This window comes from Petromyzon marinus, chromosome 75, assembly GCF_048934315.1.
Source record: "Petromyzon marinus isolate PM22_M1 ecotype Great Lakes invasive population chromosome 75, UKy_Petmar_22M1.pri1.0, whole genome shotgun sequence".
In the NCBI taxonomy this organism is placed as follows: Eukaryota; Metazoa; Chordata; class Hyperoartia; order Petromyzontiformes; family Petromyzontidae; genus Petromyzon; species Petromyzon marinus.
This window is the reverse complement of record NC_133741.1, coordinates 5,429,368-5,443,779: the sequence shown is the minus strand read 5'-3', so window position 1 is coordinate 5,443,779 and position 14,412 is coordinate 5,429,368. Positions and strand designations below refer to the sequence as shown.

Here is a 14,412-nt window from a genome sequence, read left to right as displayed (position 1 = left end):
CCTGGAGAGTTGGCGACACCCCCCTGGAGAGTTGGCTCCACCCCCCTGGAGAGTTGGCGACACCCCCCTGGAGAGTTGGCGACACCCCCCTGGAGAGTTGGCTCCACCCTCTTGGAGAGTTGGCGACACCCCCCCCTGGAGAGTTGGCTCCACCCCCCCCGTGGTGAGTTGGCTCCACCCCTCTGGAGAGTTGGCTCCACCCCCCTGGAGAGTTGGCTCCACCCCCCTGGAGAGTTGGCTCCACCCCCCTGGAGAGTTGGCTCCACCCCCCCTGGAGAGTTGGCTCCACCCCCTGAAGAGTTGGCTCCACCCCCTGGAGAGTTGGCTCCACCCCACGCTGCTCAGCGAGAGATTCTCTCAATCTCGTCGATGTCGTGAGCATCGAGTTTGTGAATCTTCTGGTCTGGGGGTACACAGGCAGGGAGACATGCTCACCAACTCTCACCAACTCGCTCACCAACTCGCTCACCAACTCACTCACACGCTCACCAACTCGCTCACCAAATCACTCACACGCTCACCAACTCGCTCACCAACTCACTCACCAACTCGCTCACCAACTCGCTCACCAACTCACCAACTCACTCACCAAATCACTCACACACTCACCAACTAATTCACCAACTCACTCACCAACTCACTCACTCGCTCACCAACTCGCTCACCAACTCACCAAATCACTCACACACTCACCAACTAACTCACCAACTCACTCACCCGCTCACCAACTCACACACCCGCTCACCAACTCACTCACCAACTCGCTCACTAACTCACTCACACACTCACCAACTCACTCACCAACTCACTCACCAACTCACTCACCAACTCACTCACACGCTCACCAACTCACTCACCAACTCACTCACACGCTCACCAACTCACTCACCAACTCACTCACCAACTCACTCACATGCTCACCAACTCACTCACCAACTCACTCACACGCTCACCAACTCACTCACCAACTCACCAACTCACTCACCAACTTACTCACCAACTCACTCACACGCTCACCAACTCACTCACCAACTCACTCACCAACTCACTCACACACTCACCAACTCACTCACAAACTCACTCACCAACTCACTCTCATGCTCACCAACTCACTCACCAACTCACTCACACGCTCACCAACTCACTCACCAACTTACTCACCAACTCACTCACACGCTCAGCAACTCACTCACCAACTCACTCACACGCTCACCAACTCACTCACCAACTCACTCACCAACTCACTCACCAACTCACTCACACGCTCACCAACTCACTCACCAACTCACTCACACGCTCACTAACTCTCACCAACTCACTCACCAACTCACTAACACGCTCACCAACTCACTCACCAACTCACTCACCAACTCACTCACCAACTCACTCACCAACTCACTCACACACTCAGCAACTCACTCACCAACTCACTCACACGCTCACCAACTCACTCACCAACTCACTCACACACTCAACAACTCACTCACCAACTCACTCACCAACTCACTCACACGCTCACCAACTCACTCACCAACTCACTCACACGCTCACCAACTCACTCACCAACTCAATCACACACTCCACAACTCACTCACCAACTCACTCACACGCTCACCAACTCACCAACTCACTCACCAACTCACCAACTCACTCACCAACTCACTCACCAACTCACTCACCAACTCACTCACACGCTCAACAACCCACTCACCAACTCACTCACACGCTCAACAACTCACTCACCAACTCACTCACCAACTTACTCACCAACTCACTCACACGCTCACCAACTCACTCACCAACTCACTCACCAACTCACTCACCAACTCACTCACACGCTCACCAACTCACTCACCAACTCACTCACACGCTCAACAACTCACTCACCAACTCACTCACACACTCAACAACTCACTCACCAACTCACTCACACGCTCAACAACTCACTCACCAACTCACTCACACGCTCACCAACTCACTCACCAACTCAATCACATGCTCACCAACTCACTCACCAACTCACTCACCAACTCACTCACCAACTCACTCACACGCTCACCAACTCACTCACCAACTCACTCACACGCTCAACAACTCACTCACCAACTCACTCACACGCTCAACAACTCACTCACCAACTCACTCACACGCTCACCAACTCACTCACCAACTCAATCACATGCTCACCAACTCACTCACCAACTCACTCACCAACTCACTCACACGCTCACCAACTCACTCACCAACTCACTCACACGCTCAACAACTCACTCACCAACTCACTCACACGCTCAACAACTCACTCACCAACTCACTCACACGCTCAACAACTCACTCACCAACTCACTCACACGCTCACCAACTCACTCACCAACTCAATCACATGCTCACCAACTCACTCACCAACTCACTCACCAACTCACTCACCAACTCACTCACACGCTCACCAACTCACTCACCAACTCACTCACACGCTCAACAACTCACTCACCAACTCACTCACACGCTCAACAACTAGTACTACTAGGAGTACTAGTAGTAGTAGTAGTGATACTACTAGTAGTAGTGATACTACTACTAGTAGTATCACTACTACTACTACCGCTAGTACCAGTACTAGTGGAGATACTCACTGAAGTGGGTCTCAATGTCCCTGAGTATCCGTCGGCTGTGATCTCCGTCCACCATGTTGACAGCAAGGCCCCGCTAGTATTAGTAGTACTAGTAGTACTACTAGTACTAGTAGTAGTACTAGTGGTAGAGATACTCACTGAAGTGGGTCTCTATGTCCCTGAGTATCCGTCGGCTGTGATCCCCGTCCACAATGTTGATAGCAAGGCCCCGCTAGTACTAGTAGTACTAGTAGTAGTATTAGTACTAGTAGTACTAGTACTAGTAGTACCGCTAGTACTAGTAGAGATACTCACTGAAGTGGGTCTCAATGTCCCTGAGTATCCGTCGGCTGTGATCTCCGTCCACCATGTTGATAGCAAGGCCCCGCTAGTACTAGTAGTACTAGTAGTAGTACTAGTGGTAGTACTAGTGGTAGAGATACTCACTGAAGTGGGTCTCAATGTCCCTGAGTATCCGTCGGCTGTGCTCTCCGTCCACCATGTTGACAGCAAGGCCCCGCTAGTACTAGTAGTACTAGTAGTAGTACTAGTAGTAGTGGAGATACTCACTGAAGTGGGTCTTGATGTCCCTGAGTATCCGTCGGCTGTGATCTCCGTCCACCATGTTGACAGCAAGGCCCCGCTAGTACTAGTAGTACTAGTAGTAGTACTAGTACTAGTAGAGATACTCACTGAAGTGGGTCTTGATGTCCCTGAGTATCCGTCGGCTGTGATCTCCGTCCACCATGTTGATAGCAAGGCCCCGCTAGTAGTAGTAGTAGTACTAGTACTACTAGTAGTACTAGTAGTACTACTAGTACTAGTAGTACTAGTAGTAGTGGTAGTACTAGTAGTGATACTAGTACTAGTAGTACTAGTGGTAGAGATACTCACTGAAGTGGGTCTCAATGTCCCTGAGTATCCGTCGGCTGTACTCTCCGTCCACCATGTTGACAGCAAGGCCCCGCTAGTACTAGTAGTACTAGTGGTAGTACTAGTGGTAGAGATACTCACTGAAGTGGGTCTCTATGTCCCTGAGTATCCGTCGGCTGTACTCTCCGTCCACCATGTTGATAGCAAGGCCCCGCTAGTACTAGTAGTAGTAGAGATACTCACTGAAGTGGGTCTCTATGTCCCTGAGTATCCGTCGGCTGTGATCTCCGTCCACCATGTTGACAGCAAGGCCCCGCTAGTACTAGTAGTACTAGTAGTAGTACTAGTAGTAGTAGAGATACTCACTGAAGTGGGTCTCTATGTCCCTGAGTATCCGTCGGCTGTGCTCTCCGTCCACCACGTTGATAGCAAGGCCCCGCTAGTAGTAGTAGTAGTACTAGTACTACTAGTAGTACTAGTAGTACTACTAGTACTAGTAGTACTAGTAGTAGTGGTAGTACTAGTAGTGATACTAGTACTAGTAGTACTAGTGGTAGAGATACTCACTGAAGTGGGTCTCAATGTCCCTGAGTATCCGTCGGCTGTACTCTCCGTCCACCATGTTGACAGCAAGGCCCCGCTAGTACTAGTAGTACTAGTGGTAGTACTAGTAGTAGTAGAGATACTCACTGAAGTGGGTCTCAATGTCCCTGAGTATCCGTCGGCTGTGCTCTCCGTCCACCATGTTGATAGCAAGGCCCCGCTAGTACTAGTAGTACTAGTGGTAGTACTAGTGGTAGAGATACTCACTGAAGTGGGTCTCTATGTCCCTGAGTATCCGTCGGCTGTGATCTCCGTCCACCATGTTGATAGCAAGGCCCCGCTAGTACTAGTAGTACTAGTAGTAGTACTAGTGGTAGTGGAGATACTCACTGAAGTGGGTCTCGATGTCCCCGAGTATCCGTCGGCTGTGCTCTCCGTCCACCATGTTGATAGCAAGGCCCCGCTAGTACTAGTAGTACTAGTAGTAGTGGAGATACTCACTGAAGTGGGTCTCTATGTCCCTGAGTATCCGTCGGCTGTGATCTCCGTCCACCATGTTGATAGCCAGGCCCCGCTAGTACTACTAGTACAAGTGGTAGTGGAGATACTCACTGAAGTGCGTTTCTATGTCCCTGAGTATCCGTCGGCTGTGATCTCCGTCCACCATGTTGATAGCAAGGCCCCGCTAGTACTAGTAGTGGAGATACTCACTGAAGTGGGTCTCTATGTCTCTGAGTATCCGTCGGCTGTGATCTCCATCCACCATGTTGATAGCAAGGCCCCGCTAGTACTACTAGTACTAGTAGTACCACTAGTACTAGTAGTACTAGTGGTACTAGTAGTAGTGGTAGTACTAGTAGTACCACTAGTACTAGTAGTACTAGTGGTAGTGGAGATACTCACTGAAGTGGGTCTCAATGTCCCTGAGTATCCGTCGGCTGTGATCTCCGTCCACCATGTTGATAGCAAGGCCCCGCTAGTACTAGTAGTAGTACTAGTACTAGTAGTACCGCTAGTACTAGTAGTGATACTCACTGAAGTGGGTCTTGATGTCCCTGAGTATCCGTCGGCTGTGCTCTCCGTCCACCACGTTGATAGCAAGGCCCCGCTAGTACTAGTAGTAGTACTAGTACTAGTAGTAGTGGTAGTACTAGTAGTGATACTAGTACTAGTAGTACTAGTGGTAGAGATACTCACTGAAGTGGGTCTCTATGTCCCTGAGTATCCGTCGGCTGTGATCTCCGTCCACCATGTTGATAGCAAGGCCCCGCTAGTACTAGTAGTACTAGTAGTAGTACTAGTACTACTACTACTAGTAGTAGTACTAGTAGTAGTAGAGATACTCACTGAAGTGGGTCTCTATGTCCCTGAGTATCCGTCGGCTGTGATCTCCGTCCACCATGTTGATAGCAAGGCCCCGCTTGCCGAATCTGCCAGTTCGGCCGATGCGGTGGAGGTACGTCTCACAATCGGCACGACCCTCACGGTCCACCGGGAGGTCAAAGTTGATCACCGCTGTCACCTGGGCCACATCGATACCTGGGGGGAACCATCAGCAGCAGCGTCATCACCATCAACACAGCATCACCACTAACATCACCAGCATCATCACCGTCAACACAGCATCATCACTAACATCACCAGCATCACCAGCATCATCACCGTCAACACAGCATCATCACTAACATCACCAGCATCATCACCGTCAACACAGCATCATCACTAACATCATCACCATCACCAGCATCATCACCATCAACACAGCATCATCACTAACATCACCAGCATCATCACCGTCAACACAGCATCATCACTAACATCACCAGCATCATCACCGTCAACACAGCATCATCACTAACATCATCACCATCACCAGCATCATCACCATCAACACAGCATCATCACTAACATCACCAGCATCATCACCGTCAACACAGCATCATCACTAACATCACCAGCATCATCACCGTCAACACAGCATCATCACTAACATCATCACCATCACCAGCATCATCACCGTCAACACAACATCACCAACATCATCACCATCACCAGCATCATCACCAGCATCATCACCATCAACACATCATCACTAACATCACCAGCGTCACCACCATCAACACAGCATCACCAACATCATCACCATCACCAGCATCACCAGCATCATCACCATCATCACCATCAACACAGCATCACCACCATCGTCACCATCAACACAACATCAGCACCGTCATCACCATCAACACAACATCACCAGCATCACCATCAACACAGCATCACCACCATCATCACCATCAACACAACATCACCAGCATCATCACCATCACCAGCATCATCACCAGCATCATCACCATCAACACAACATCACTAACATCACCAGCGTCATCACCATCAACACAGCATCACCACCATCATCACCATCAACACCATCAACACATCACCATCACCAGCATCATCACTATCAACACAGCATCACCTCCATCATCAACACAACATCACCGTCACCAGCATCATCAGCATCAACACCATCAACACCATCATCACCATCATCACCATCAACACAACATCACCACCATCACCAGAATCATCACCATCAACACAACATCACCACAACCACCACCATCAATACAACATCACCACCGTCACCAGCATCATCACCATCAACACAACATCACCACAACCACCACCATCAATACAACATCACCACCGTCACCAGCATCATCACCATCAACACATCACCACCACCATCAACACAACATCACCACCGTCACCAACGTCATCACCATCAACACATCACCACCAGCATCATCACCATCGACACAACATCACCACCATCATCACCGTCACCAACGTCATCACCATAAACACATCACCACCATCACCAGCATCATCACCATCAACATCATCACCACCGTCACCAGCATCATCACCATCATCACCATCAACATAGCATCACCACCGTCACCAGCATCATCACCATAAACACAACATCACCAACATCATCAACATCAACACATCACCACCATCACCAACATCGCCATCATCGCCACCATCACCAACATCACCAACATCACCACCACCATCACCAACATCGCCATCGCCACCATTTCCACCATCACCAACATCACCACCATCATCATCGCCGTCGCCACCATCGCCAACATCACAATCACCACCATCACCATGACCATTAACATCACCACCACCATCTGTGTCTCTGTGTGTCTCTGTGTGTGTCTGTGTGTGTCTGTGTGTCTCTGTGTGTGTCTGTGTGTGTCCGTGCGTGTCTCTGTGTGTGTCTGTGTGTGTCCGTGCGTGTCTCTGCGTGTGTCTCTGTGTGTGTGTCTCTGTGTCTCTGTGTGTCTCTGTGTCTCCGTGCGTGTCTCTGTGTCTCTGTGTGTGTCTCTGCGTGTGTGTGTGTGTCTCTGCGTGTGTGTGTGTCTCTGCGTGTGTGTGTGTCTCTGTGCGTGTCTCTGTGTGTGTGTGTCTCCGTGTGTGTCTGTGTGTCTCTGTGTCTGTGTGTGTGTCTCTGTGTGTGTCTCTCTGTGTGTCTCTGTGTGTCTCTGTGTCTCTGTGTGTGTGTGTCTCTGTGTGTGTGTGTCTCTGTGTGTCTGTGTGTGTGTGTGTGTCTCTGTGCGTGTCTCTGTGTGTGTGTGTGTGTCTCTGTGTGTGTCTCTGTGTGTCTCTGTGTGTCTCTGTGTCTCTGTGTGTGTCTCTGTGTCTGTGTGTGTCTCTAGGTGTGTGTGTGTCTCTGTGTGTCTCTGTGTGTGTCTCCGTGTGTGTCTCTGTGTGTCTCTGTGTGTCTGTGTGTCTCTGTGCGTGTCTCTGTGTGTGTGTGTGTCTCTGTGTCTCTGTGTGTGTCTCTGTGTCTCTGTGTGTGTCTCTGTGTCTCTGTGTCTGTGTGTGTCTCTGTGTCTGTGTGTGTCTCTGTGTCTGTGTCTCTGTGCGTGTCTGTGTGTCTCTGTGTGTGTGTGTGTCTCTGTGTGTGTGTGTGTGTCTGTGTGTGTGTCTCTGTGTGTGTGTGTGTCTCTGTGTGTGTGTGTCTCTGTGTGTGTGTCTCTGTGTGTGTCTCTGTGTGTCTCTGTGTGTCTCTGCGTCTCTGTGTGTGTCTCTGTGTGTCTGTGTGTCTCCGTGCGTGTCTCTGTGTGTCTCTGTGTCTCTGTGCGTGTCTCTGTGTCTCTGTGTGTGTCTGTGTGTCTCTGTGTCTCTGTGTGTCTCTGTGTCTCTGTGTGTGTGTGTCTCTGTGTCTCTGTGTGTGTGTGTGTCTCTGTGTGTCTCTGTGTCTCTGTGTGTGTGTGTGTGTCTGTGTGTGTCTCTGTGTGTGTCTCTGTGTGTGTCTCTGTGTGTCTCTGTGTGTGTGTGTCTCCGTGCGTGTCTCTGTGTGTGTCTCTGTGTGTCTCTGTGTCTCTGTGTCTCTGTGTGTGTCTCTGTGCGTGTCTCACCACGGGCACAAACGTTGGTCGTGATGAGGACCTTCTCCTTGCCCTCCTTGAAGCGCTGGAGGATGGCCGCTCGCTGCTCGACGGCCAACTCGCCGGACAGCATGGCGACACGGTGTCCCTCCTGGGTGAGACGTGCAGCTAGCCAGCCTGCTGTGCGTCTTGTCTACACACACAGAGAGACACAGAGACACAGAGAGACACAGAGACACACAGAGACACACACAGAGACACACAGACAGCATGGCGACACGGTGTCCCTCCTGGGTGAGACGTGCAGCTAGCCAGCCTGCCGTGCGTCTTGTCTATACAGAGAGAGACACACAGAGAGAGACACACACAGAGACACACAGACAGCATGGCGACACGGTGTCCCTCCTGGGTGAGACGTGCAGCTAGCCAGCCTGCCGTGCGTCTTGTCTACACACACAGAGAGACACAGAGACACACAGAGACACACAGAGAGACACACACAGAGATACACACACACACACAGAGACACACACACACACAGAGATACACAGAGACAGAGACAGCATGGCGACACGGTGTCCCTCCTGGGTGAGACGTGCAGCTAGCCAGCCTGCTGTGCGTCTTGTCTACACAGAGACACACACAGACACACACACACAGAGACACACACACACAGAGACACACACAGAGAGAGCATGGCGACACGGTGTCCCTCCTGGGTGAGACGGGCAGCTAGCCAGCCTGCTGTGCGTCTTGTCTACACACACAGAGACACAGAGACACACACACAGAGACACACACAGAGACACACACAGAGACAGCATGGCGACACGGTGTCCCTCCTGGGTGAGACGGGCAGCTAGCCAGCCTGCCGTGCGTCTTGTCTACACAGAGAGACACAGAGAGACACAGAGACACACACAGAGACACACACACACAGACAGCATGGCGACACGGTGTCCCTCCTGGGTGAGACGGGCAGCTAGCCAGCCTGCCGTGCGTCTTGTCTACACAGACAGAGAGACACAGACACAGAGAGACACACACACAGAGACACACACACACACAGAGACACACACACACAGAGACAGCATGGCGACACGGTGTCCCTCCTGGGTGAGACGGGCAGCTAGCCAGCCTGCTGTGCGTCTTGTCTATACACAGAGAGACAGAGAGAGACACAGAGAGAGACACACACACAGAGACACACACAGAGACAGCATGGCGACACGGTGTCCCTCCTGGGTGAGACGTGCAGCTAGCCAGCCTGCCGTGCGTCTTGTCTACACAGACAGAGAGACACAGACACAGAGAGACACACACACAGAGACACACACACACACAGATACACAGACACACAGACAGCATGGCGACACGGTGTCCCTCCTGGGTGAGACGGGCAGCTAGCCAGCCTGCTGTGCGTCTTGTCTACACACACAGAGAGACACAGAGACACACAGAGAGACACACACAGAGACACACACAGACACACACAGACAGCATGGCGACACGGTGTCCCTCCTGGGTGAGACGGGCAGCTAGCCAGCCTGCCGTGCGTCTTGTCTACACACACAGAGAGACAGAGACACAGAGAGAGACACAGACACACACAGAGACACACACACAGAGACAGCATGGCGACACGGTGTCCCTCCTGGGTGAGACGGGCAGCTAGCCAGCCTGCCGTGCGTCTTGTCTACACACAGAGAGACACAGAGACACACACACAGAGACACACACACAGACACACACACAGAGACACACACACAGACACACACACAGAGACAGCATGGCGACACGGTGTCCCTCCTGGGTGAGACGTGCAGCTAGCCAGCCTGCTGTGCGTCTTGTCTACACACACAGAGAGACACAGACACAGAGACACACACAGAGAGAGAGCATGGCGACACGGTGTCCCTCCTGGGTGAGACGTGCAGCTAGCCAGCCTGCCGTGCGTCTTGTCTACACACACAGAGAGACACACAGAGAGACACAGAGACACACACACAGAGACACACACAGAGACAGCATGGCGACACGGTGTCCCTCCTGGGTGAGACGTGCAGCTAGCCAGCCTGCTGTGCGTCTTGTCTACACACAGAGACAGAGAGAGACACACAGAGAGACACTCAGAGAGACACACAGAGACACACAGACACACACACACAGAGACACACACAGAGACACTCAGAGATACACAGAGACAGAGAGAGCATGGCGACACGGTGTCCCTCCTGGGTGAGACGTGCGGCTAGCCAGCCTGCCGTGCGTCTTGTCTACACACAGAGACAGAGAGAGACACACAGAGAGACACTCAGAGAGACACACAGAGACACACAGACACACACACACAGAGACACACACAGAGAGAGAGCATGGCGACACGGTGTCCCTCCTGGGTGAGACGTGCAGCTAGCCAGCCTGCCGTGCGTCTTGTCTACACACACAGAGAGACACACAGAGAGACACAGAGACACACACACAGAGACACACACAGAGACAGCATGGCGACACGGTGTCCCTCCTGGGTGAGACGTGCAGCTAGCCAGCCTGCCGTGCGTCTTGTCTACACACAGAGACAGAGAGAGACACACAGAGAGACACTCAGAGAGACACACAGAGACACACAGACACACACACACAGAGACACACACAGAGACACTCAGAGATACACAGAGACAGAGAGAGCATGGCGACACGGTGTCCCTCCTGGGTGAGACGTGCGGCTAGCCAGCCTGCCGTGCGTCTTGTCTACACACAGAGACAGAGAGAGACACACAGAGAGACACTCAGAGAGACACACAGAGACACACAGACACACACACACAGAGACACACACAGAGACACACACAGAGACAGCATGGCGACACGGTGTCCCTCCTGGGTGAGACGTGCAGCTAGCCAGCCTGCTGTGCGTCTTGTCTACACACAGAGAGACAGAGAGAGACACAGAGAGAGACACACACACAGAGACACTCAGAGATACACAGACAGCATGGCGACACGGTGTCCCTCCTGGGTGAGACGGGCAGCTAGCCAGCCTGCTGTGCGTCTTGTCTACACACACAGAGACACAGAGACACACACACAGAGACACACACAGAGACACACACAGACACACACACAGAGACAGCATGGCGACACGGTGTCCCTCCTGGGTGAGACGGGCAGCTAGCCAGCCTGCTGTGCGTCTTGTCTACACACACAGAGACACAGACACACACACACAGAGACACACACAGAGACACACAGACAGCATGGCGACACGGTGTCCCTCCTGGGTGAGACGTGCAGCTAGCCAGCCTGCCGTGCGTCTTGTCTATACACAGAGACACACAGAGACAAACACAGAGACACACACAGAGACACACACAGAGACACACACACACAGACAGCATGGCGACACGGTGTCCCTCCTGGGTGAGACGGGCAGCTAGCCAGCCTGCTGTGCGTCTTGTCTATACAGAGAGAGACACAGAGACACACACAGACACACACACACAGAGACACAGAGACACTCACACAGAGACACACACACAGAGACACAGAGACACACACAGACACACAGAGACACACACACACACAGACACACACAGACACACACACAGAGACAGCATGGCGACACGGTGTCCCTCCTGGGTGAGACGGGCAGCTAGCCAGCCTGCAGTGCGTCTTGTCTATACAGAGACACACAGAGAGACAGAGACACAGAGAGACACACAGAGACACACACACAGACAGCATGGCGACACGGTGTCCCTCCTGGGTGAGACGGGCAGCTAGCCAGCCTGCTGTGCGTCTTGTCTACACAGAGAGAGAGACACAGAGACACAGAGAGACACAGAGACACACACAGAGACACACACACACAGAGACACTCAGAGATACACAGAGACAGAGAGAGCATGGCGACACGGTGTCCCTCCTGGGTGAGACGTGCGGCTAGCCAGCCTGCCGTGCGTCTTGTCTACACACAGAGACAGAGAGAGACACACAGAGAGACACTCAGAGAGACACACAGAGACACACAGACACACACACACAGAGACACACACAGAGACACACACAGAGACAGCATGGCGACACGGTGTCCCTCCTGGGTGAGACGTGCGGCTAGCCAGCCTGCCGTGCGTCTTGTCTACACACAGAGACAGAGAGAGACACACAGAGAGACACTCAGAGAGACACACAGACACACACACACAGAGACACACACAGAGACACACACAGAGACAGCATGGCGACACGGTGTCCCTCCTGGGTGAGACGGGCAGCTAGCCAGCCTGCCGTGCGTCTTGTCTACACACAGAGAGAGACAGAGACACAGAGAGAGACACACAGAGAGACACACACAGAGACACACACACAGAGACAGCATGGCGACACGGTGTCCCTCCTGGGTGAGACGGGCAGCTAGCCAGCCTGCCGTGCGTCTTGTCTACACACAGAGAGAGACACACAGACACACAGAGAGAGACACACAGAGAGACACACAGAGACACTCAGAGACACACAGAGACACACACAGAGACATACACAGAGAGACACAGATACACACACACAGACACACACACACAGAGACACACACACAGACACACACACAGAGACACACACACACACAGACACACACACACAGACACACACAGAGACACACACACGGAGACACACACAGAGACACACACAGAGACACACACAGAGACACACACAGAGACACACACACAGAGAGACACACAGAGACACACACAGAGACAGCATGGCGACACGGTGTCCCTCCTGGGTGAGACGGGCAGCTAGCCAGCCTGCAGTGCGTCTTGTCTACACACAGAGAGACACAGAGACACAGAGAGACTCACACAGAGACACACAGACACACACACAGAGACACTCAGACACACAGAGACACACACAGAGACAGCATGGCGCCACGGTGTCCCTCCTGGGTGAGACGGGCAGCTAGCCAGCCTGCAGTGCGTCTTGTCTACACACAGAGAGACACAGAGACACAGAGAGACTCACACAGAGACACACAGACACACACACACTCAGACACACAGAGACACACACAGAGACAGCATGGCGCCACGGTGTCCCTCCTGGGTGAGACGGGCGGCTAGCCAGCCTGCCGTGCGTCTTGTCTATACACAGAGAGACACAGAGAGACACAGAGACACACACAGAGACACACACAGACACACACACACAGACACACACACAGAGACACATACACAGAGAGACACACACACAGAGAGACACACAGACACACACATACAGAGACACAGACAGAGACACTCAGAGACACACACTCAGAGACACACACACAGAGACACACACACAGAGACACATGCAGAGACACACAGAGACACACACCACAACCACCACCACCATCTCCACCACCACCACCATCTCCACCACCAGCACCACCACCACCATCTCCACCACCAGCACCACCACCACCACCACCATCTCCACCACCATCTCCACCACCACCACCACCACAACCACCACCACCACCACAACAACAACCACCGCCACCACCACCGCCACTCACATGACAGAAGATCATAGCCTGAGCGATGGTGATGGCTCCGTAGATGTTGGAGATGGCGTGGAACTTGTCTTCTTGAGAACCACCACAACCACCACAACCACCACCACAACCACCACCACCACCACAACCATCACCACAACCACCACAACAATCACCACAACCACCACAACCACCACAACCACCACAACAACCACCACCACTACCACCACAACCACCACCACAACCACCACCATCACCACAACCATCTTCACCATCACCACCACCATCACCACCACCACAACCACCATCACCATCACCACCACCACAACCACCACCACAACCACCACCACCACCACCACAACAACCACCACCGCCACCACCACCACTCACATGACAGAAGATCATAGCCTGAGCGATGGTGATGTCCCCGTAGATGTTGGAGATG

General features: G+C 52.6%; 1 protein-coding gene across 6 annotated transcripts in view; it reads right to left on the bottom strand.

Moving 5' to 3' along the window:
• Nucleotides 1-250: 250 nt before the first annotated feature.
• LOC116938054 (ATP-dependent RNA helicase DDX19A-like) overlaps nt 251-14,412 on the bottom strand; it is a 50,955-nt gene continuing 36,793 nt past the window's right edge. Inside the window, exons 11-13 of one of the 6 annotated variants that reach the window (XM_076056335.1) lie at nt 8,471-8,633; nt 5,376-5,567; nt 251-403 (exon numbers count right to left, since the gene is read on the bottom strand). In XM_076056335.1, coding sequence (XP_075912450.1) covers nt 342-403; nt 5,376-5,567; nt 8,471-8,633 — 417 coding nt within the window. In that variant the 3' untranslated portion in view covers nt 251-341. Of the gene's footprint in view, nt 404-5,375; nt 5,568-8,470; nt 8,634-11,074; nt 11,363-11,391; nt 11,760-12,255; nt 12,879-13,310; nt 13,419-13,467; nt 13,576-14,412 lie in introns of those variants that run through there. The other 5 variants (XM_076056337.1, XM_076056338.1, XM_076056336.1 and 2 more) reach the window with 5 other exon arrangements.